This window comes from Phyllobates terribilis, unplaced genomic scaffold (genome assembly GCF_046119375.1).
Source record: "Phyllobates terribilis strain yellow unplaced genomic scaffold, ASM4611937v1 Scaffold_1__5_contigs__length_1240528914, whole genome shotgun sequence".
Lineage (NCBI taxonomy): Eukaryota > Metazoa > Chordata > Amphibia > Anura > Dendrobatidae > Phyllobates > Phyllobates terribilis.
This window is the reverse complement of record NW_027362761.1, coordinates 46303820-46327006: the sequence shown is the minus strand read 5'-3', so window position 1 is coordinate 46327006 and position 23187 is coordinate 46303820. Positions and strand designations below refer to the sequence as shown.

Genomic DNA, 23187 nt, shown 5'->3' with positions numbered 1-23187 from the left:
ACCATCTCCCCCACCCTCACATGCCTGCCGCCTTGGTGCTGCCGACCTTCTGGACCTTGCAGATGTTAGCCCTTCCGCATACAACTCCTCCTCCTCTACTTCCTCCACCTCCTCTTGTGCCACCACCTGACTCCGAATTCTGTTTAACATGTGCTCCAGCATGTAAATCACCGGAATAGTCATGCTGATAATGGCATCGTCAGCACTAAACATCTTCGTCGCCATTTCAAAACTGTGCAGAAGGGTGCATAGGTCCCTGATCTGAGACCACTCCTCCAGCGTGATTTGCCCCACCTCTGAATCTCGTTGGCCCAGGCTATACGTCAGAACGTATTGCACCAGGGCTTGTCGGTGCTGCCACAGTCGCTGCAACATGTGCAGAGTTGAATTCCACCGGGTAGGCACATCGCATTTTAGCCGGTGAAGTGGCAGGCCCAACGACTTCTGTAGAGATGTAAGTCGCTGAGCTGCGGGATGCGAACGGCGGAAGTGAGCACACAGCGACCGTGCCCTCTGCAGAAGGCCATCTAGTCTGGGATAGTGGGCTAAAAATTGCTGGACAACCAGGTTCAACACGTGAGCCATACAAGGCACGTGTGTGACATTGCCCCGGCGAAGGGCCGCACCCAGGTTTGCAGCATTGTCGCACACGGCCTTCCCTGGTTTCAGGTCCAGTGGAGACAACCATTCATGAAATTGGTTCTCCAGAGCTGACCACAACTCCTCAGCTGTGTGACTCACATTTCCCAGACATTTCAATGTAAAAACCGCCTGATGACGTTGAGCCCTACTGCCAGCATAGTAAGGAGGTGTGCAGGATCCCTTCTGCGCAGTTAGAAAGCTTGTGGCATGACCAGACAGGCTTTGGGTGCAGGTGGAAGACCGAGAGGAGGTTGAGGAGGCAGAAGCAGTGGAGGAACTTTGACATAAAGAGGATTGACGCACAACTCGTGGGGACGGCAAGACTTGGACAGCAGCCCCTTGTCCTGCTGTCACCATAGTTACCCAGTGCCCAGTCAGCGACATGTAACGCCCCTGTCCATGCCTACTCGTCCAAGTGTCTGTGGTGAAATGCACCCTGTCACACACAGAGTTTCTCAAAGAAGCGGTGATGTTGTGTGCGACATGCTGGTGGAGCGCAGGCACACCTTTCTTTGAGAAGTAGTGCCGACTGGGCATCTGGTACTGGGGCACTGCGACGGACATAAGGTCTCGAAAATCCTCTGTGTCCACCAGGCGGAAAGGCAGCATTTCTGTAGCCAAGAGCTTGCAGATGGTGAAATTCAACCTCTTAGCTTTCTCATGGCTAGGAGGAAATGGTCTTTTACTTGTCCACATCTGAGGGACCGAGGGCTGGCTATTGTGCTTAGACGGGGTTGATAAGGGTGTCCCCGGCAAACTGCCGGTCTGTGAGGAAGATGCAGGCTGACATGTTAGGTTGCCTTGATCCAAAGGTGGTGCTATCGATGTCGGACAGCGCTCAACACCAGCTGGTGTTACCACCTCCAAAGAAAATGATGACCTGCCAATCACGCTGGCTGTTGCGGGTAAAGAGGTGGCAGGTCTGCGCCCCAAAACAGGTGTGACTGCTGTCCCCCCAGTCACAGAGGATGAAGAGGCCGCGGATGCACAAGATATGGCAGACGGTGGTTGGCCCGGCCGGCTAGGCCGCATTGTAGCACACTGAGCTTCCCACTGCAACTTATGCTTCATGTCCATGTGCCGGTTCATGCATGAAGTACTCAAACTATGTATTTTTTGGCCTCTACTTAGCTTTTGCTGACAAATGTTACAGATAACACGAGTTGGGTCATCTTTATCGATCTGAAAAAATGCCCAGGCTATGCAAGGCTTAGCACCCATGCGACCTGAAGAGCCACCACGACTTGTGGTGAGAGGCAGAGTTGTGTTTGAGGATGCAGTTGTTGACGTGCTTCCAGTACTACGTCTCTGTCCAGGAAGGCGCAACCTGACCTCGTCGTCACTAGCATCTTCCTCCACCTCCTCTGCTGACCTCATCTCTTGGCTGACTGTGGGTTGACAGTAAGTGGGATCTCCGACCTCATCATCATCACCCTGTGCGTTATCACACCCGTCGTCCTCAGAGCCAACCTGTTCCTGCCCTGACAAAAAACTAAAGTTGTCGCTCCAATCAGGTATTTGAGTCTTATCATCGTCTTCCTCATTGTCTCCACCAACAGGAGTTACAGTTTGGGAATGAGGGTCTACATTATGGTCAGAACCTTCTGCGTCTGGTCCTGGATCCGACTCATAAAGATTCTGGGCATCAGTGCAGATCATTTCCTCGTCTGGATTCACAGAAGCGCTGGAGTCGACCTCTGATTCCCAGGCTATAGTATGAGTAAACAGCTCTGCAGACTCAACCATCTGTTCTACCTCATACTCAGACGGGCAGCTGGAGATTTGGGAGCTGTGAGGAAGCAAGTGCGATTTGGGTGACACCTTTGAGGACTGGAGTATTTGTGATGTTGAAGTTGATGTGGAGGAGAGCCCTCTTAAAGGAGTACTTGATATCCGTTGAAGCACCTGCTGTTTTTGTGCCTCATCTGGAATTTGTAGCGATTGGCGTGGCCGTAAGAAAGGGATCTTATCACATTGTCCGCTAAAAGAAGTAGACATTTTAGTTTGGCTGTAAGATGGTCTTTCTTCTGCAGATGTTACTGTTGCTTTAACACCTACCCCACGGACACAACCTTTTTTCCCCTTCCCAACACGCCTATTCCCCTTTCCACCAGCAGCAGGCCTTTTTCCACTCATTTTGGTGGTTAACTAATTCACAACTCTGGAGTTGTTTGCACAAAAAAACAATGGATGGTAACCGAGCAGAGCTGAGTGGCCAAACTGTGGTATTAGGCCAAAACTATTGGCTGGGTTAGATGCAGAAAAAAATTATTTTGAATTTGCAACCTGATGGAGGTCAGTATAGATGGACTAATAGAGAAAGTCCGACACACTACTAGAAGGCCAAATATTTTTTCAGAGGTAGATGCAGAAAAAAATATATTCAGTTTGCAACCTGATGGAGGTCAGTATAGATGGACTAATACAACAAGTCCCGCACACAGCTAGAAGCCCAAATATTTTTTCAGAGGTACTGTAGATGCAGATAAAAATTATTTTTAATTTGCAACCTGTTGGAGGTCAGTATAGATGGACTAATAGAGAAAGTCCGACACACTACTAGAAGGCCAAATATTTTTTCAGAGGTAGATGCAGAAAAAAATATATTCAGTTTGCAACCTGATGGAGGTCAGTATAGATGGACTAATAGAACAAGTCCCACACACTGCTAGAAGCCCAAATATTTTTTCAGAGGTACTGTAGATGCAGATAAAAATTAGTTTTAATTTGCAACCTGATGGAGGTCAGTATAGATGGACTAATAGAGAAAGTCCGACACACTACTAGAAGGCCAAATATTTTTTCAGAGGTAGATGCAGAAAAAAATATATTCAGTTTGCAACCTGATGGAGGTCAGTATAGATGGACTAATACAACAAGTCCCACACACAGCTAGAAGCCCAAATATTTTTTCAGAGGTACTGTAGATGCAGATAAAAATTAGTTTTAATTTGCAACCTGATGGAGGTCAGTATAGATGGACTAATAGAGAAAGTCCGACACACTACTAGAAGGCCAAATATTTTTTCAGAGCTAGATGCAGAAAAAAATTATATTCAGTTTGCAACCTGATGGAGGTCAGTATAGATGGATTAATAGAACAAGACCCACACACAGCTAGAAGCCCAATATTTTTTCAGAGGTAGATGCAGAAAAAAATATATTCAGTTTGCAACCTGATGGAGGTCAGTATAGATGGACTAATAGAGCAAGTCCCACACACTGCTAGAAGCCCAAATATTTTTTCAGAGGTACTGTAGATGCAGATAAAAATTAGTTTTAATTTGCAACCTGATGGAGGTCAGTATAGATGGACTAATAGAATGATGCTATGCCCAAAAGATTTTACTTCACTAGGTGCAGTAAAAAAATTGGTATTCTATACACAGGTGGTATATCTTGCAACACAGATAGGCTACTCCACTGACTAACACACTCTGCAATAGGCCAAAAAGGATTAGCTTTGCTAGATTCAGCCAAATGCTGTGAAAAAAACTTGCACAGCACTGGCACAGACCTGCCTGGCAAAAACTGATAGGAACTCATGTAACCTAGTCCTGAAAAGGACTCCAATTACAATTAGTCTTTACTCCCACAACCTATCTATTTAAGAGCACAGACCTCCCTGATAAAAGTCGTAGGAAATGCTGTAACCTAGTCCTTAAAAGGACTGCAATCACAACTATTCCCTACTCCCAAGCTATCTGTATATTTGTGCGAAAATTGGCTTGAAATTAACAAGGTATAGCGCACAGAGCAACAGCGGTGCCGTCTAACACGCAGCTGCAGCAGTGAGAAAATGGTGGCGACGGGGAAAATGGCTTGGTCTTATAGGGCAAGGACATGTGACATACACTGCCAATGACACATGCCCTTGCTTGTGTGAAAAAAAGCACTTCGCTCCGTGTGTGCGCTGCTGATAGGCTGACAGATTGCACCTCCCCACTGTAAATGCGGGAAAGAGAAAAAAAAATGGAGATCTTCATTGTTCCTGCAGAGATCCATCCCCTGCCCCTCCCCCCACCCCGCTGTACACTCAAACTGCGTATTAACATTAATTTTCATCATTACTGAGAAAAAATCCAGTTATGATTTTGGTGCACGAACAGTTATCGAACATAACCTCGAACAGCCGAATTTTTCTCAAATTGTTCGTGTTCGCCGATCGGCTCGAACACCGCCCAAAACAGCTCGAATTTGAGATTGGTGAACAGTTCGAGTAGAACAACGCTCATCTCTACTCACTACATCCTCTTTTTCACGGACTTCAGGAATCCCTCTAAGCCTGATGTTACGTCTCCGGCCTCTGTTATCGAGGTCTTCGACATGGCGCTGTAAGTCCCCAATGACTTTTGTCTGCAAGGTCACCATAGATTGCAATTGGCCAATTACCTGTCTTGCAGCGGTGTGATCCTCTTCTAATTGGTGGAATCTGTGGGAGAGTTCAGCTACCTCTTTGCGCACTGCTGCAACCTCAGTGCGACAGGCGTTTTTTACTTCTTGAACAAGATTTTGAAAGTCCTTTTTTGTAGGGAGATGTTGAATGAATGCCCACCAATCCCGAAGGGGTTGCATTGGGGTGGAAGAATTAGTGGCTTGGAGAGGGGGTTTAAGATCACAAATATGAACAATGTCTAAGAGGGACTCATGTTGCGAAGTAATAGCCTCAGTGCCAACCTCTCCGTCCTCAGAAGTATGCCAGTGTTGGGGAGTCAGTTTAGGGACTTTTGGTCCTTTCTGCGGCCTGGAGGGATCCAAGAAAGCCCTCTCCAGCTGATGCAAAGAATGGGCTTCCCTCGACAGACTAGGGGGAGGAGAGGGGAGCAATGGTGGTCTGGGCTCAGATGCTGAGGCACGGGCCACATCAGTAGTATGGCCAGGGGGATAGCACACTCCCATCCCGGGGTTGCTATTTGAGGCGTCCGATCCACAGTCCCAGCAGGGATTTCCCCCAGAGCCCCCCTCGGCCCCCTCATCAGATTCCATGTCCGGGTGGAGATCCATCAGATAATGGCGGGGGAGGGGGTGGGGGGTCCCCTTCTCACCTCTGGCGTCTCCATCCAGTCGGCATGTGAATGTGTAGCAGCCGAATCCAGAACCTCGGAGCGCTGCAGCCGGCTCCATCCCCGCCAGTCTCTCTGCTCTCCCCCCGCCGGCTCTATGTTACAGGCGGGAGATCCGAGGAAGGAGAAGGGCGGAGCCACGGCGTCCCGGCCATCTTGGTGGACGAGCGCAGCGAGGACTCACCATGTCGCCCCTCAGCTTCTGGAGGGCAGCCTCCCTCCGGACTGATCTGCGGGCCGCTCGCCCGGACGCAGCGAGGCTCACCGATTTCATGGTGAGTGACAGGCAGATTGCTATCGCGATCCGGGTGATCTGTCGGCATGTCAGTGCTGCTGTATGGCGGGGACGGCGGGGAGGTTTCCCGGGCCTCCTGTCTAAAGAAGTCGTCCAGGGTCAACAGCGTCGGCGCCTCAGGGCCCTTGTGGGTCTTGGGCTGCCGTTTTTTCCCCATGGTAGGCGAAGTGCTAAAATTAAAAGTGCAAATTTAAGTCCTGTGGTATGGAGCTCTCCTCACCCACGTCTTCCCATGTGGACTTCCTGTCACACCCCCTCCCATGTGTGTATTTTTTTATCTACACATTAAAAATATGTGAGGGGTGATTTGAATGTTTATATATTTTTAAAAACATTTTTTTTCCACTTTTCACTGTACATGTTCACTGAACTAAGGTATTGGTGTATTTAGCAAAAATCACGGTGTCCAGTGAACACCTGCCAGAAGTTGGCATTCACAGGAGAATTATCATGTTAGGCATGAGGGTCTTCAGCAGATATTTCCAGCAGTATTTAACCCCTTCACCTCGGGCCAGTTTCCATTTTTACGCTTTCGTTTTTTGCTTCCCTTCTTCCCAGAGCCATAACTATTTTATTTTTTCATCCATATGGCCATGTGAGAGCTTATTTTTTGCAGGACGAGTTGTACTTTTGAACAACACCATTGGATTTTAGGATTTTACCATATAATGTACTGGAAATGGGAAAAAAATTCCAAGTGTGGTTAAATTGCAAACAAAGTGCAATTTCACAGTTGTTTTTTTTTACCACGTTCAGTAAATGCTAAGACTGACCTGCCATTATAATTCTCCAGGTCATTACGAGTTCAAAGATACCAAACATGTATAGGTTTTTTATTATTTAAGTGGTGAAAAAAAAATCCAAAGTTTGTAAAAAAAAAAAAATGGTGCCATTTTCTGAGACCCGTAGCGTCTCCATTTTTCGGGATCTGAGGCCGGGTGAGGGCTTATTTTTTGCGCTCCAAGCTGACGTTTTTATTGATACCATTTTGGGATAGATACAATGTTTTTATCGTCCATTATTGCATTTTATTGCGATGTTGCAGCGACCAAAAAAACGTAATTTTTTTCATTACTCCGTTTACCGATCGGTTTAATTATTTTTAGATTTTGATAGATCAGGCGTTTCTGAATGTGGCGATACTAAATATGTGTATTTTTGATTTTTTTTCTCATTACACTGTTCACCGATCTGTTTAATTCTTTTTATATATTGATAGATCTAGCGATGCTGAAAGCGGCGATTCCAAATATATGTGTTTTTGATTTTTTTATTGTTTTATTTTGAATGGGGCGAAAGGGGGGGTGATTTGTACTTTAATATTTTTTTAATATTTCTAGAAACATTTTTTTTACACTTTTTACTTACTTCAATAGTCTCCTTAGGAGACTTGAAGGTGCAATCTTCTGATCGCTTGTGCTACACATAGCAGGGCTTCAGCTCTTCTACAGGTTGCAGAAATGCTCATCTGCTATGAACGCTGACCGGTGGGTGGTGCTCATAGCAGATCAGCTATGACAACCACAGAGCTCTTCTGCAGACCCCGGGTTGTCATGCCCACCCATGGGCACCCAGCGATCATGTGACAAACGCGCCAATGGGTGGGTCTTAAGATGTGCTCCGGTGCGGCCATGTTAAACGCCACTGTCGGAGATTGACAGTGGCATGTAACATGTTAACAGCTGCGGGTGGATTACGATTCCACCTGGGGCTGTTAGGGCCACATTACAGCTGATCAGATCAGCTAACATGTGCCTGAAACGATCGGGCTCAGCGCCGAAGCCCGCATCCAAGGGAGGGAGGTGACATATGACATATATATACGTCATATGTCATGAAAAGGGTTAACAGGTTAACAGCCGCGGGTGGAGCTCCGGGAAAAAATTTCTTGGAAGAAGTAAAAATGGTGGTACTGAACAGAGAGACAGAGATTACAATCATGTCTACAAGCAGGATCACAGGGTGTCACTGCCAGAGAAGAACACCAGGGCACTTGAAGCCTGTGCAAATTAAAGAGCAATGACAAGTTGACAAGCACTGTCTTTGGCAGAAAGACTGGGCAATGTTGGAGGGAACCTAACCACTTTCCTATCCTGGTGTTACGCAGATATGAATACTTTTATTACATAGACTGTGTTCAATCTGTGATGTTTCAGTTTATTATTGTACTCATATATATAGCAGCATCATATTCCAAAGCACTTTACAGTAATCATCATTCCCATTGGGGTTCACAATCTACATTCCCTATCAGTATGTCTTTGGAGTGTGGGAGGAAACCAGAGAACCCGGAGGAAACCCGCACAAACACAGGGAGAACATACAAACTCCTTGCAGATGTTGTGCTTTCTGGGATTGAAACCCAAGCACTGCAAGACTATAGAGCTAACCATTGAGGCAATGTGCGTGAGTATTAATATCTGCCAGTTTTGATTCAGATTCTTAGGCCCCTTTATTCACCAATTCTTATTTGCCTGTTTGAACTGTAAATTCAATTTAAGTAGAACACCGGTTAAGTAAACTTACCAGGTTATCTGAGTCTGCATGTACACTGGTCCTCATATTTTATTTATAGCCATACTGAATTAAAATTTCTTCAAGTGCCTCCATTCCCTTATATCTACTTATTGTGTTTAGTTGTTTCAGCCACACTCATTGTAAATGGATGTAACAATCAAGAAAATCTGGGACAATGGAGAGCTTAAAGGGAACCTGTCACCAGCTATCAACACCCTTAAAGCTATGTGCCCATGATCAGGCTATAGCAGCGGTTTGGACGCAGCATATTTTCGCTGCGTTCGATCATGCAGGTAAATCCGTATGTGTTCATTGAACAATGCGGAGTTACCGCGTCTAATACATTCTATTAGGGAAATTTATGTTGCGAAGACCAGAGTTTCCGCAACAGAAATTGACATGCTGCGGCCCGTAAACCCGCACCGCAGGTGAGTTTACGCAGCGTCAAATAGAAGTACAGTGGGCATGGGATTTCTATAAATCCCATTCACTGTGCTTCTACTGTACATTGCAGCTTTTTGGATGCAGCGCAGGTGAACTGTGTCCTAAACGCTGCTATTCCTGATCGTGGGCACATACCCTAACTGCTCTATTACCGAACTCCATCTCATCCTCCATATGCCAAAAATACCTTTAATACTTCTGGCGTATGTGCGGTCCGATGGGTGTCTTTTTTTCTTTTATTGATGCCTCCTCAGTCCCTGCAGCTGCCTTCCTCCTAACTTGATCACCACAAGTCTTGTACCTGTGTAGGCGTTCTATGCTCTGCCCCTATTAACCCAGAAGTGAAGTCATTGCCAGAGTATGTGCAATACGGGACTTTGCTCTGCCCTTAGTAGATGAGAATATAAGAATGCAATTTCTTTTCCAACATGTGGGTGCCCATATGTACATGTGTGAGGTCCATAAATGTATGGTGTGTAGAACCTCAATAGGTATAGCACAGGTATGATTTATCAACCAAAAATACCCAGGACATAGTAGAAAAAAACAGCCCTGAAACACCATCTGCTTCTTTATTAAGGCTTGAATCAGCTTTTTATGCATTTTTTTAGTCATATACATGAACATATACCAAACAGAGTACATTCAGTCTTTACTTTAATAGATTTCTCTATTTTAGGTCCTTCTAGGTTTTGCTCAAAACCTCGAAAACTCTATGTTTAAGGCCACGGCCCCACTATCAGTATTCGGTCAGTGTTTTTTCTTAGGAGTGGGAGCCAAAACCAGGAGTGGGTGATAAATGCAGAATTGGTGACTTGTTTCTATTATACCTTTTCTCTGATTGTTCCACTCCTGGTTTTGTCTCCCACTCCTGAGAAAAAATACTGAGCGAATACTGACCAAATACTGATAGTGGGGCCGTGGCCTTATTCTGTCTACACTTCATGCTAATGAGCTACCTCAAATGAATGGTATATTGATATAATGAATACAAATTTTATTAAATAAAATATTAATAACATAAGCCATATACATCTAAAATTAAACTGTATACAAGCACGTGGCATACAGTACAAACATAACAGTAAAAATTGCAAGAGATACACGATATTAGTAATATGAAATGGCAAACATTGTAATTAAAAATTGTCTTTGTTTCTACTGAAATAAAAATGCTCACATACCTATATCAGATATAAGAATGAGAATTTTTCTGAACTATTTCAAATATCAGGTTTCCTTTAAGGTTGAAGGCTATTTTAGGGGGACATAGTGTGGTAAAATATGACATTACACATATACATCTAATAATTGATCCTCTGTGAAATGGATCATAAATATATATAAGGACATCCTATGGCTTATGCTACTGAGGATGACTGTCTGTGAATAGTACAATTAACTAATACAGAGCACAGGCTGATTTATAAGGCGATTTGGCAGCCCACGATACAAGGTGGACAATATAAGCCAGCATTGGCTTGAGGTGTAGTTAAATGGGGGATTTTGATATCCCTTCATAACTCCTGCTATAGTGAATGGGATATGTACTTGATATCCATATACTGATGAGTCTCCTTGTCACAGGGATGACAAAACGTGTTGAGACAAAGATATAAAGAACATAATTACAGGAGGATATAAACTATTCAGTGAATGGTATCATTAACAAAAGACCAGCACTGGGTTTTTAATTTATCATGTCATTCATATTGTACACTTGTCAGTTCCCGCTGATTGGTAACGGATGACCAAGATGAATATTAAATAGTCCTATCCTATTGAAGAGAATCTGTCAGAAGGTTTTTACTATGTGATCTGACAGCATGATGTAGGGGCTGAGATCCTGATTCCGGCAATGTATCACGTAGTTTACTGGGTGCAGCAGTTGTGACAGAATCACAGTTTTCTCAGCTGCAGATTTAGCAGAGTTTTGAGTGTTGAGCCTTGTCCACACCATCGAGTGTCAGCTTTCTCTCTACATTGTATATTGAGTGCTAATCAGTGCTGAGGGCATGGCCGGACTAGCAAGCATGAGGCAGCTAGTCAGATGATGATAATCTCCTCCTGACAAAACACTGATTTTATTGAAACAGATACACACAGCCCAGTAAGTGACACATCACTGAATTCAGGGTCTCCGCCCCTGCATCATGCTGCTCTCAGATGACATAGCAAAAACCTGCGGACAGATTCCCTTTAAGGACAGGTGGTTATGAATTTCATGTGTGTGCACTATATGTAGTTAGTCTTGTATCTTTTATTTTTAGCATAGTAATAAAGGTTAAATATTCTGGGTAATTAATCAATTTCTCAGTGAATTTTTAGCATAAAGTAGGGGACAGACAGAAGACAATATGACTCCTGGATCAGACTACACAGAGCTTGTTGTCTGGTGTGATGGAAACAATCCGGCCTTCATGGGATGAGATGGGCCTTCACCACCCACTGACAGGAAACTGAAACAGCAGCATCTATAGTAATAATTCAAGGTATAGCACCTTATATCAGAGAACCAATATTGTAGTGCTGGGTGGCAGAAACCTAACCAACTTTTATTTCCTACATAAAAGTATAATGTTCTTGCAACTGAGTAGACCCCTCATTCTCTTCATCCTATAGTCAGTATATTTATGCTTAAAAAAAAGCTAGAAATTTTTGTATCAACACTATTTAAAAAGATATTTTATTTAAAATGATCTGAAAATCCTGAAAATAAAAGTAGGATTTTTTTTTGTTGTTGCGGGATAGAATTTTGTAGTGTTTTGTTTGTGCTTTCATTGTGACTTTTAGGCCATGTTCACATGTTCAGTATTTGGTCAGTACTTTACATCAGTATTTGGAGGCCAAAACCAGGTGAGGAACAATCAGAGGAAAAGTATAATAGAAACAAGTCACCAATTCTGTATTTATCACCCACTCCTGGTTTTGGCTTACAAATACTGATGGGAAATACTGACCGAATACTGATAGTGTGCACGTGGCGTGAAGGTGTTTTGATGTCAACGCTAAAAATACTGTTGCCGGATGATTTTTCTATAGTGAAGAATTGTCGGCATTCCAAATATTTGGAGTATTAGCATTTTTGTTATGTTTTGGGGGTCAGTAGTTATTTTTTTTAAATGCTGCAAGTTTGCAGTATGCTTTTCTTTTCTTTCATTGTTCCCATAGCCTTCCCGACAGGACTTGAAAAAAACAACACATTCAAAATTCCAAAAGAAAAAAACAATAGAAAATAAAAATTAAAACCGCTCAAAATTCATTGTTTCTTTTACAAACATTTAAACTACTAAGGAAATAAGATGGAGTATAATTTTGCAAGTGCTGGCAAGTGATGGGACAATGATTGCTATACAAAATGTTAAAAGTGCTACAGAACACATTCTGCATTAAACAATATATATGTCAGTCTGGCTTACAAAACATTTACAGTTTCCAGCTTTATGGAGGTAGACATTAGATGTTTTTCTTTCCGTTCTCATTCTAGGAATGTTGATGTTCTTGATTCCATATTGAAAATGTCAACCACATTTCTGAAATTTTTCATCAACTTCAAGTCATAAACTCCCGTGGATTGCTTGACTTGTGACAAAGGCCTCAGTCTGAGCTGGCATAGTCAGTTATCTTGTATGTTCAGTTGTTCGAGATTCTCTTCTAGATAATGATCCATTTTCCCAAAGTCTGAGCAACATATTCAGGCTACACTTATATTTCATATTCATAATGCAAAAATATTTACCTGTGATCCAAAAAATACAAAAGTAAACATTTTGTCAATTATGACTTTTTTCGTTTAACAGATTTATAACAAACACGTTCATACATATTAGATTCCATAATACAGATTGTTGGAAATTTTAATTGATCAGATAAGGTACATGTGGGATGACAAACACCCTTAGGCCATGGCTCCACTATCAGTATTTGGTCAGTATTTGGTCAGTATTTTTTCTCAGGAGTGGGAGCCAAAACCAGGTGAGGAACAATCAGAGAAAAGGTATAATAGAAACAAGTCACCAATTCTGCATTTATCACCCACTCCTGGTTTTGGCTCCCACTCCTGAGGAAAAATACTGACCAAATACTGATAGTGGGGTCATGGCCTAAGGTGCTTGCTATTGGGAATCAATGTTTGATTTTCATTCTCCTTGTTTCCTAAGCTAAAGGTGAGCAAACAAATTGGACAAAACTATTGGCTAACCATGCATATTTCAGTGTGATTAGTGGACAATTGAATGTGTATGAAGCCACCCTAGTCTCCCTTTCACCCCCTAAGCCTGTTTTCATCTTCATGACCAGGCCATATTTTACAATTCGGTTCACTGTCACTTTATGAGTTAATAACATTGGAACGCTTCAATGGATCCCAGTCATTCTGAGATCGTTTATTCATCACATATTGTACTTCATGATAGTGGTAAAATTTGTTTGATATAACTTGCGTTTATTTGTGAAAATATTGTAAATTCGGCAAACATTTGGGAAATTTTGCTCTTTTCAAACTTATAATTTTTACTTTAGACCCAATTGCTTTTACTTTCACAAGGGTAGCAGGAGAAAATGGACCCCAAAATTTGTTGTGCAATTTCTCCTGAGCACGCCGATACCCCATATGTGGGGTAAAACCATTGTTAGGGTGCACGGCATGGCTCAAAAGAGAAGGAGCGCCATTTGACTTTTTGAACGTAAAATTTGCTGGAGTAATTAGCATGCACCTTGTCACATTTGAAGAGTCCCTGATGTGTCTAAACAGTGGAAACCCCTCACAAGTGACACCATTCTGGAAACTAGACCCCTCAGGGAACTTATCTAGATGTGTGGTGAGTACCATGAACCCCCAGGTGCTTCACAGAATATTACAATGTTGATCTGTGAAAATGAAAAAAAAAATTTTTTCCCACAAAAATGTTGTTTTAGCCCTAATTTTTTTCATTTTCACGAGGATAGCCGGAGAAAATGGACCACAGAATTTGTTGTGCAATTTCTCCTAAGTATACCGATACCCCATATGTGGTCGAAAACTACTTTTAAGTCACGGTTTGAAGCTCAGAAGGAAAGAAGTGCCATATTGGATCTCAGATTTTGCTGGACTGGCTTGAGGATGCCATGTCACATTGGCAGAGCACCTGAGGTGCCAGAACAGCAAAACGCCCCATAAGTGACTCCATTTTACAAACTACACCTCTCAATGAATTCATCTAGGGGTGCAGTGATCATATTGACACCACAGGTGGGTCACAGAATTTTCTACCATTGGGCAGTGAAGAAAAAAATAATTACATTTTTAACACCAAAACTTTGTTTTAGCCCCAATTTTACATTTTCACACTGGGAAATGGGTAAAAATGGCACCAAAATTTGTCCCACAATTTCTGCTGAATGTAGAAATGCCCCATATGTGGCTGTACAGTACTGCTTAGTCATACGGCGAGACTTGTAAGGGACAGAGCGCAATTTGCCTCCTGGATCGCAGATTTTCATAGACTAGTTTGCGGACTCCATATACAAAGTCCCTAAGTGCTGGAAGAGCAGAATCCCCCCTCAAGTGACTCCATTTTGGAAATTATACCCCTTTGGGAATTTATTTACAGGTGTAGTGATGATAGTGATGATTTTGACTCCATGAGTGTTTTCCAGAAACAAGCAGCAAGCGGATGGTGCTGAATGAAAATTGCAAACTACAATTATAGTGACCAGTACATTCTAGTGACCAGCATGTTGTAGTGACCAGCACATTGTAGTGACCAGCTCATGCTTCAGGAGACATGCACCCTTAAATTAGGTGGGCTCTCATCACTACAGAAATGCCAAACATGTGGACGCTAACTCTGGTTTAGGCACACTGGGGCTCAGAAGGGAGGGGACATTTGGATTTGGGAGTGCAGAATTTGCTGAATTTCTTTTGGAGAGCCTTTATACTACCACTAACTTGGAAGCGCCTATATTTCCATTAAGATGATGGACCTGAGTGGGGGCTTTTTTGTGAATTGAGTTGAAGTGTTTGTTTGGAACATTTTACATAACATTTTGGATCACATTTATCCTGCGCTCTACGCTGAGCACTTATATCAGGGTTTCCATCAAAATCTCTGAGTGACGGGATTCAGATGAAACCCCGAGGCATCCTTTCACTATAATAAGGCAGCAGCATTACTCTTGAATCCGTCTGGCCTGTGTTCAGCACTGTATTTTTTTTCAGAGGTGCACAAAACTGTGGCCAACGGCGCTCTTATGCACACCTGAAAAGACGGACACCGCCAGATCACAGGTCAGATTTCGATCGCAGCATTTAAGTAGTCAAAGTAAAGAGCGTCACCACTCCTGGCACTGAGTGCTGGGGGTCAACTGTCAGAATCAGCTGACACCTGGCGGCGATCGAGCGCGCACAGCCTCTGTGCTCGCAAAATTGCCATGATGCATCCATACTTCCAAGGTCGTTAAGTACCAAGCGACCTGGACGTATGGATACATGAAAGGTTGTGAAGGAGTTAAAGGATTGTCACATGCTAGACCATATGTCCCTAAGGAAGGCTATGTTCAAATGATGAGTTTTTGCTGCTTTTTTTCTGCAGCCAAAACCTGATCTCTTCACTGTAAAAAGCTGCAAACGAAACAGGTTTTGCTGGCTTTATTGCTGCGTTTTGGTTGTTTACTTTCACACATATCACTAATTTAACTAAACTGTACTAATACTAACGCCCATGCTCATGTGAAGACACCAAGATATTATGGTTTATACTTGGGAAAATCACAAAAATAAATGGGTTTCACATCCTCTGTTCCTGCGTTGTTTTCACCAAAAACACTGCAAAAACTGATGGCAACGTTTCTTCCCGCATTTTTGCTGCTTTTATGTACTTACTCTGGGTGAAAAATGGTGCAATAATGCAGCAAAAATGCTAAAATAATTGACATGCTGCAGTTTTCAAAAAGCAGCAGTTTTCCAATTCAGTAAGGAAAAAAATAATGTGTGTGCATGAGGTTTCTGAAATCTCATAGCTTTTACTGGTACTGTGAAAAGCAGCTTTTAATTTGCATAAAAAAACACAGAAAAAATGCAATGTGTGACATAACCTGTTGTCAAAATGGATAATTAGGTGGTTATATAATATTCACTTATAGTGAACCTGTCAGCACGATATTGTAATGTAACGTAAAGACATGACTGTAATGGTACTGTAATACTGATTACTTTCACACCTTTTGTGAAGAAATCTACTTTGTTGTTCCTCTTTAATCACCATTTGAAATTTTCTGGTAATTAAATTTCGTCCTGCCCCGACCCTTCCGCCTGCCTCCAGTGTTTGATTGACAGTTTACTGCTTTTTCAATGCCCTGCCTCCTGTTTTAAATTCCATGCCTGCGCCATTATTGCCATAGGCAAACCTCGGCTCAATTACATCTCTAAAGGACATCATTGATCCAAGATCTCAATCTGCGCATGCGCCACTTCAGTGCCATTTTATTGAAGATCAGCCTGTGACAATGACAGCTCTGGAGTAAAATTTCAACCTGGTAGCAAGTCATTGAAAAAGCAGTGACCTGTCATTCAAATACCGAAGGCAGGAGGAGGGGCTGGGGCAGGAGGAGAAGACTAAGTGCACAGTCCCGCCCCTGTGCACCAAAATCTCATTGCCAAAAAACTTCAAATGGCGATTAAAGAAGAACAAAAAAGTGGATTTCTTCACCTAAGGTATCAATATAATGACTACAGTTGGCTACAGTTGAAACCAGAAGTTTACATACACTATATAAAAAGACACATAAGCATGTTTTTCAAATATCTGGGACATTTTGCTATTTTCAAACTTATAATTTTTATGCCCTTAGATCACAGAGTTATGTCACACAATTTAGTTCATAAATAACATTTCCCAAATGTCTACATTGCATCAGCACAATTTTATAAACAATTTTTTTTTCTTAGGACGTTATAAGGGTTCAAAGTTGACCATCGATTTCTCATTTTTCCAATAAAATTTACAAAAACATTTTTTTAGGGACCACATCACATTTGAAGTGACTTTAAGGGGTTTATATGACAGAAAATGCCCAAAAGTGACACCGCTCTAAAATGGGGTGTATGACAGAAAATACCCAAAAGTGACACCGCTCTAAAAACTTCACCCCTCAGGGTGAACCTGGTAGCATGTCACTAAAAAAGCAGTGACCTGTCATTCAAATACTGAAGGCAGGAGGAGAAGACTAAGTGCACAGTCCCGCTCCTGTGCACCAAAATCAATATAATATCAATATAATGACTACAGTTGGCTACAGTTGAAACCAGAAGTTTACATACACTATATAAAAAGACACATATGCATGTTTTTCAAACATTTGGGAAATTTTGCTATTTAAAACCTCTCCCATTTTAGGTCAGTTAGGATTACCATAATTTTTAATATTTTCAAATGCCAGAATAATGAGAGAGAGGGAATGTTTTAAGGCATTTTTATTACTTACTGCAAAGTCAAAAGTTTACATACATTTCATTAGTATTTGGTACCATTGCCCTTAAACTGAATGACTTGGAGCAAAAGTTTGGGATATCCTTCCCCAAGCTTCTCACAATAGTTGGTTGGAATTTGGGCCCATTCCTCCTGACAAAACTGGTGTAACTGATTCAGGTTTGTAGGTCCCTTGCTCGCACCTGCCTTTTCAGCTTTGCCCATAAATTTTCAATAGGATTGAGATCAGGGCTTTGTGATGGCCCCTCCAAAACATTGATTTTGTTATCCTTAAGCCACTTTGTTACCATTTTGGCAGTATGCTTCAGGTCATTGTCCACGTGGAAGACCCATTTCCGCCCAAGCTTTAACTTCCTGGCTGATGTCTTGAGATGTTGCTTCAGTATTGCCACATAATCTTCTTTTCTCATGATGTCATCTATTTTGTGTAGTGCACCGGTCCCTCCTGCAGCAAAACAACCCCACAACATGATGCTGCCACCCCCATGTTTCACAGTTGGGATAGTGTTCTTAGGCTTCCAAGCTTCTCCCTTTTTCCTCCAAACGTAACGATGGTCATTATTAGTGTTGAGCGAGCATGCTCAACACTGCTCGGTACTCGCCCGAGCATCTCACTACTCGGGATGTTCGGAGAGCACCGAGCATTTTCGGGTTACTCGGGCGGGAGCTCGGGTCTCCGCCCTGCATGTTTCGCGCTCTTAACAGAGCCAATGAACATGCAGGGATTGCCAGCCAGTCACTGTAATGCCGCAGCCATGTTTGTTGTGGGCATTACAGTGATTGGCTGGCCGCACAGCGTCACCTCGAGTATTTAAAACCGGGCGCCGCCTTCTTGGACACAGTCGCTGCGGATCAGACAGTGTAGGGAGAGTGCTGCTGAGCTAGGGAGAGAGATTTATACTGCAAAATAGGTAGTGTAGGGTCTCTAAAGCCTGCAAAATCAAACGAACAGTCCTTCTGAGGACTAATATCCATCCCAGATATCAGGCAGGCTGTATACGAGACGCAGTGGTTATACCAACAAACACTGCATTACAGTCCTGTGTGCTGCTGCTGCTCAAATTGCTAGACTTAGCCCCAGGTCTCAGGGGCCAGGAAAAATCCTTTTTTTTTTCATCTAAATCCTCTTTTTTTTTTTTTTTCCTCAGTCAGACTGTACAAATACCCGTCACAGGAAAACAGTTTCAGTTTAGTTTTTGAACGTTTTATTGTGAGCCAGTAAAAGTGGCTTAATACCTCTGACCACGTTGCTGACAGCAGTGACCTGGGGGTCAGAAATGCTTCCTGGGGCGATCCCCATGCTGTCCCCATGTCATTTGAGCACTGTCACTATCGTTTTGGGCACTTTTTAGGCTTTCTACAGACTGCCGGGGGTGCCGCCGCAAAAATGCTCGGGTCTCCCATAGACTAACATTGGGCTCGTTGCTCGGGTCGAGCACCCGAGTATCACCGTGAGCTCAGCCCGAGCTTCGAGCACCCGAGCATTTTAGTGCTCGCTCAACACTAGTGATTATGCCCAAAAAGTTAAATTTTAGTTTCATCGGACCACAAGACATATGTCTCCAAAAATTAAGATCTTTGTTCCTGTGTGCATTTGCAAACATTAATCTGCCTTTTTTATGTTTCTTTTGGAGTAATGGCTTCTTCCTGGTCGAGTGGCCTTTCAGCCCATGTTGATACAATACTCGTTTCACTGTTGTTATTGACACAATCTTACCAGCTTCCTCCATCATCTTCACAAGGTCTTTAGCTTTTGTCCTTGGGTTGATATGCACATGTTGGACCAAAGCACGTCAATCTCTGGGACACAGAACCCGTCTCCTTCCTGAGCAGTATGATGGCTGGACATTCCCATCTTGTTTGTACTTGCGTATAATTGTTTGTACAGATGAATGAGGCACCTTTAAGTATCTTGAAATGGTACCCAAGGATGAGCCAGACCTGTGCAAGTCCACAATTCTCTTCCTGATATCTTGGCTGATTTCTTTAGACTTTCCCATGATGCTACACAAAGAAGCAGTGTGTTTCATGTGTGCATTAAAATACATCCATAGGTGTGTCTCTAATTAACTCAGAAGCTTCCAAACACATGACATCATCATATGGGCAGTCCAGGATTGTTTAAAGGCATAGTAATCTTAGTGTATGTAAACTTTTGACTTTGCAGTAAGTAATAAAAATGCCTTAAAACATTCTCTCTCTCTCATTATTCTGGCATTTGGCAAATATTAAAAATTATGGTAATCCTAATTGACCTAAAACGGGAAAAGTTTATTCTGATTTCATGTCAGATGTTGAGAAAAACATGCATATGTGTCTTTTTATATAGTGTATGTAAACTTCTGGTTTCAACTGTATGTCTTTAACTTGAAAAATCTTGCTGACAGGCTCTCTTTAACTGCAGTATTTGTTGTTTTGTTGAAACATGCATTATAGTTCATGCAGTGCATTTTGTGCCTACAGATTCCTGAGGTCCTTTTACACTACACGATGAGCATTAACATGTTTGCTGGTCAGTTGTCATTTAATAGCTTGTTTACACAGGCAGACCACACTTCAAATGTGCACTGAAGTCCTGTTTGCACAGGAAGATGCACTGCAGAAAATGGTGATCTTTTGGGCAAACCAAAAGATCACTTCACCTGATGAACAAGTGTCTCTCTCATTCTTCAGCCAATTGGCAGCCTGTTTAGACTAGGGATGTTTGTATATTTACTTATTTTATTCACTTATATAGCACCATTTATTCTACAGCACTTTATAATCACAGTCCCCATTGGGGCTCACAATCTAGATTCCCTATCAGTCTTTAGAGTGTGGGGGGAACCAGAGAACCTGGAGGAAACCCACACAAACTCCTTGCAGATGTTGTCCTTGAACCCAGGACCCCAGCACTGCAAGGCTGCAGTGCTAACCACTGAGCCACCGTGCTGCAGTGTATATGTCTCTCTTAGAAAATCTGTCATTGGTTTTTGATATGTAATCTGAGAGCAGCGTGATGTAGTGGCAAAGACACTGATTCCAGCGATGTGCCACTTACTGGGCTGCTTGATGTCATTTTGATAAAATTCCAGTTTCACTGTTTCAATGCTGCAGAGCTACCAGTTCTTTGAACACCACTGATTGACAGCCTTCTATATTTACTGGAAATTGTTATGTTTCTCGCATGAGCACGTATTTCCTAAGCCGCGTGCATGAAATCATAGATTAACATTAGCTCCATATTGCGGGCAGAAAAAAGGGATAGAATATTAATGAATAATGCACTCATGTGAAATCACCCTTTTAAAGTGGTATCCTCAAGTTTGGCAGTTATCCCCTATCCAAACTTCCTGATCTCTGGGGATCCAACTGTTGGAATCCACAGCAATCCAGCAATCCCGTCACCTGGGCTCTGAAGAGTACCCTATAAATGGAGCGGTGGATGATCTGCCTCTCCATTCATTGCCAAACTGTAGGATAGGAAATAGGTGATAACTTCCAAACTTAAGAATACCCCTTTGAGAGTTAGGCCTACACACTGACCTTAATATAGTCAATGGTCTCAATCAAATGAATCATATTGAAATCACATAAATATAATTAAAATATAATTGAAGAAAAAAATGCAACATTAAAAACTGATTTGGTTTGTGGATGAAACTTACCACTAGACATGATAAAAAACTTAAAAAATCTGTTCTAATAAAACGGATTACAAAAATGCATATGAATTTTTAGCCATTTAACTTATCTGATTTTTTTAAAAAACAATGGGTTGGCAAAATACAGTAGAGCCTTTTTTTAAATAAAAAAAAGATGACAAAAACTGATACGATATGCATGTAATAAGGATCAAAAATGAGCCCGATGTGGAAATATGGACCCAGTATGAATGTGCATGTGGATGAAAAACCCAGTCTAAATAGATATCCAAGGGCCCTATTTTTCTGGAAGGAAATTCGACAATTTCAAAACAATGATCTCTTTTCTAACAAAAAAATATTGTTTATGATTCCACTTTTGTTCTGCTTTTGATGTTATATGTAAAGCAAGCAAACAAATTAATTTGAAATGAGTAGACGCAAAGCACTAATACATTAAATGCCGTTTCAGTTTTGTGGCTTTCTGATACACTTATCATAGTACTACGTTACTTTATGGGTACTGTCTGGGGGTATTTGTAGCTAAGGAATAATCCATAGTAATACAAGTTTGAATGCAATGTAATATTTCTATTACTATGTGTTCTCACAATCCTGGTGCTTTCTAAATCAAAATACTTTTCATTAACATTATAATTAATGTGCAGTAATTTGTAAAATACTTACCTTGACTTTTTATTAACAAGTAATATAACAGCTCCACTTTTGATGTTTAGGTCTCTAATTGTTTCATACTCTCCCAATTCTCGTCCATTGTAGGAAAAATGCTTCTTCCATGATGTGATTCCTTGTTTTACAAGGTTGACTCTAAGGTCCTTTATAGTGTCCGTCGGTCTGACAACCACTGGAAACATCCGGCTATCCTCGGGGACGTGAACTAAGATCTCAAACTTTACCCAATGTAAACTTAATCTTCGCAGCTTTTCCATATCAACATGCTTTAGACATTTAGGCAGGGAAGAGGCCTAACCTCAGAGAACGTGAATAAATTAATACCTGGTGTTTCTTGTTTGACTGGTATCGACTGCATTCTTTATGCAAGCACATGTGCTTTCAAGGCATGCATAGTCTTGTCGAGATGCAGGTTCACAGACTGATATAATTACATAGTCAGAAGAGCTCTGCCCTAATGCATAGCCTTTTCAAGTAGAGTTACCTTGTTAAACTTCACTCGCAGAATAGTAACTTAGAATCATAGGATCTTAGAGTTGGAGGGGACCTCCAGGGTCATCATGTCCACCCCCCAACTAAATGCAGGATTCACTAAACCATCTCAGACACATGTCGGTCCAGCCTCTGTTTTAAGACTTCCATTTAAGGAGAACTCACCACTAGTGATGAGCGAACATGCTCGCCTCTGCTCGATACTCGCCCGAGCATCACAGTGCTCGACAAGCTCGACGAGTATTTCCGGGTTGCTTCAGCAGGAGCTCAGGCCCCTGCCCTGCATGTTTGGCGCTCTTTAGAGAGCCAATGAACTTGCAGGGATTGCTTGCCACGCACTGTAATGCAGTAGCCATGTTGGTTGTGGCATTACAGTGATTGGCTGGTCGCATAGCGTCATCGAGTCTATTTAAAACCCGGTGACGCTAGGCTTGTCACAGTCTACCCTGGAAACAGGCAGAGTAGGGAGAGCTGCTGCTGAGTCAGGGAGAGATTTGCTTGTTTATAGTTAGTATAGGTATTCCACATCATATCTATATATCCATCTGAACTAACAGTCCTTCTGAGGGCTAATCCAGCTACATATATTCAGCGGTGATAGCAGGAGTTAGGCAGGCAGAGTATGTGGCAGACTGCAGTGCATATAGCACAAGAGGGTCCATAGCATGTTCTGTCTGCTGCTGCTGTTGTTACAGATATTTGTAGACATAGCCCCAGATATCAGGGGCCAGGGCTATTTTTTTTTATCTTAATCCTGGTTATTTGCTTAAAAAGCAAGGCAGGCAGGGTATGTGACAGACTGCAGTGCATACAGCACAAGGGGGTCCATTGCATGTTCTGACTAATCCTGCTATTACAGATATTTTTAGATGCAGAGTACACCATTTTTCTGATATATTTGCTTGTTAGCGCTGCAGAATACAGCCAGATCTCTTCCATATTACCGCTTT

General features: G+C 42.3%; 1 protein-coding gene across 1 annotated transcript; it reads right to left on the bottom strand.

Annotated features, from left to right (window-relative positions):
• Positions 1-9519: 9519 nt before the first annotated feature.
• On the bottom strand, positions 9520-22083 carry TINCR (TINCR ubiquitin domain containing). Its single transcript, XM_073661338.1, has 2 exons — positions 21740-22083; positions 9520-12700 (listed from the first exon to the last, which is right to left on the bottom strand). Exons 1-2 carry the CDS (start codon positions 22000-22002, stop codon positions 12697-12699), a joined length of 267 nt encoding a protein of 88 aa, XP_073517439.1. The 5' UTR covers positions 22003-22083; the 3' UTR covers positions 9520-12696.
• Positions 22084-23187: the final 1104 nt, after the last annotated feature.

Excerpts from the sequence above, each read along its gene's own strand:
- TINCR (XM_073661338.1), bottom strand. The coding sequence starts at position 22,002 with ATGGAAAAGCTGCGAAGATTAAGTTTACATTGGGTAAAGTTTGAGATC.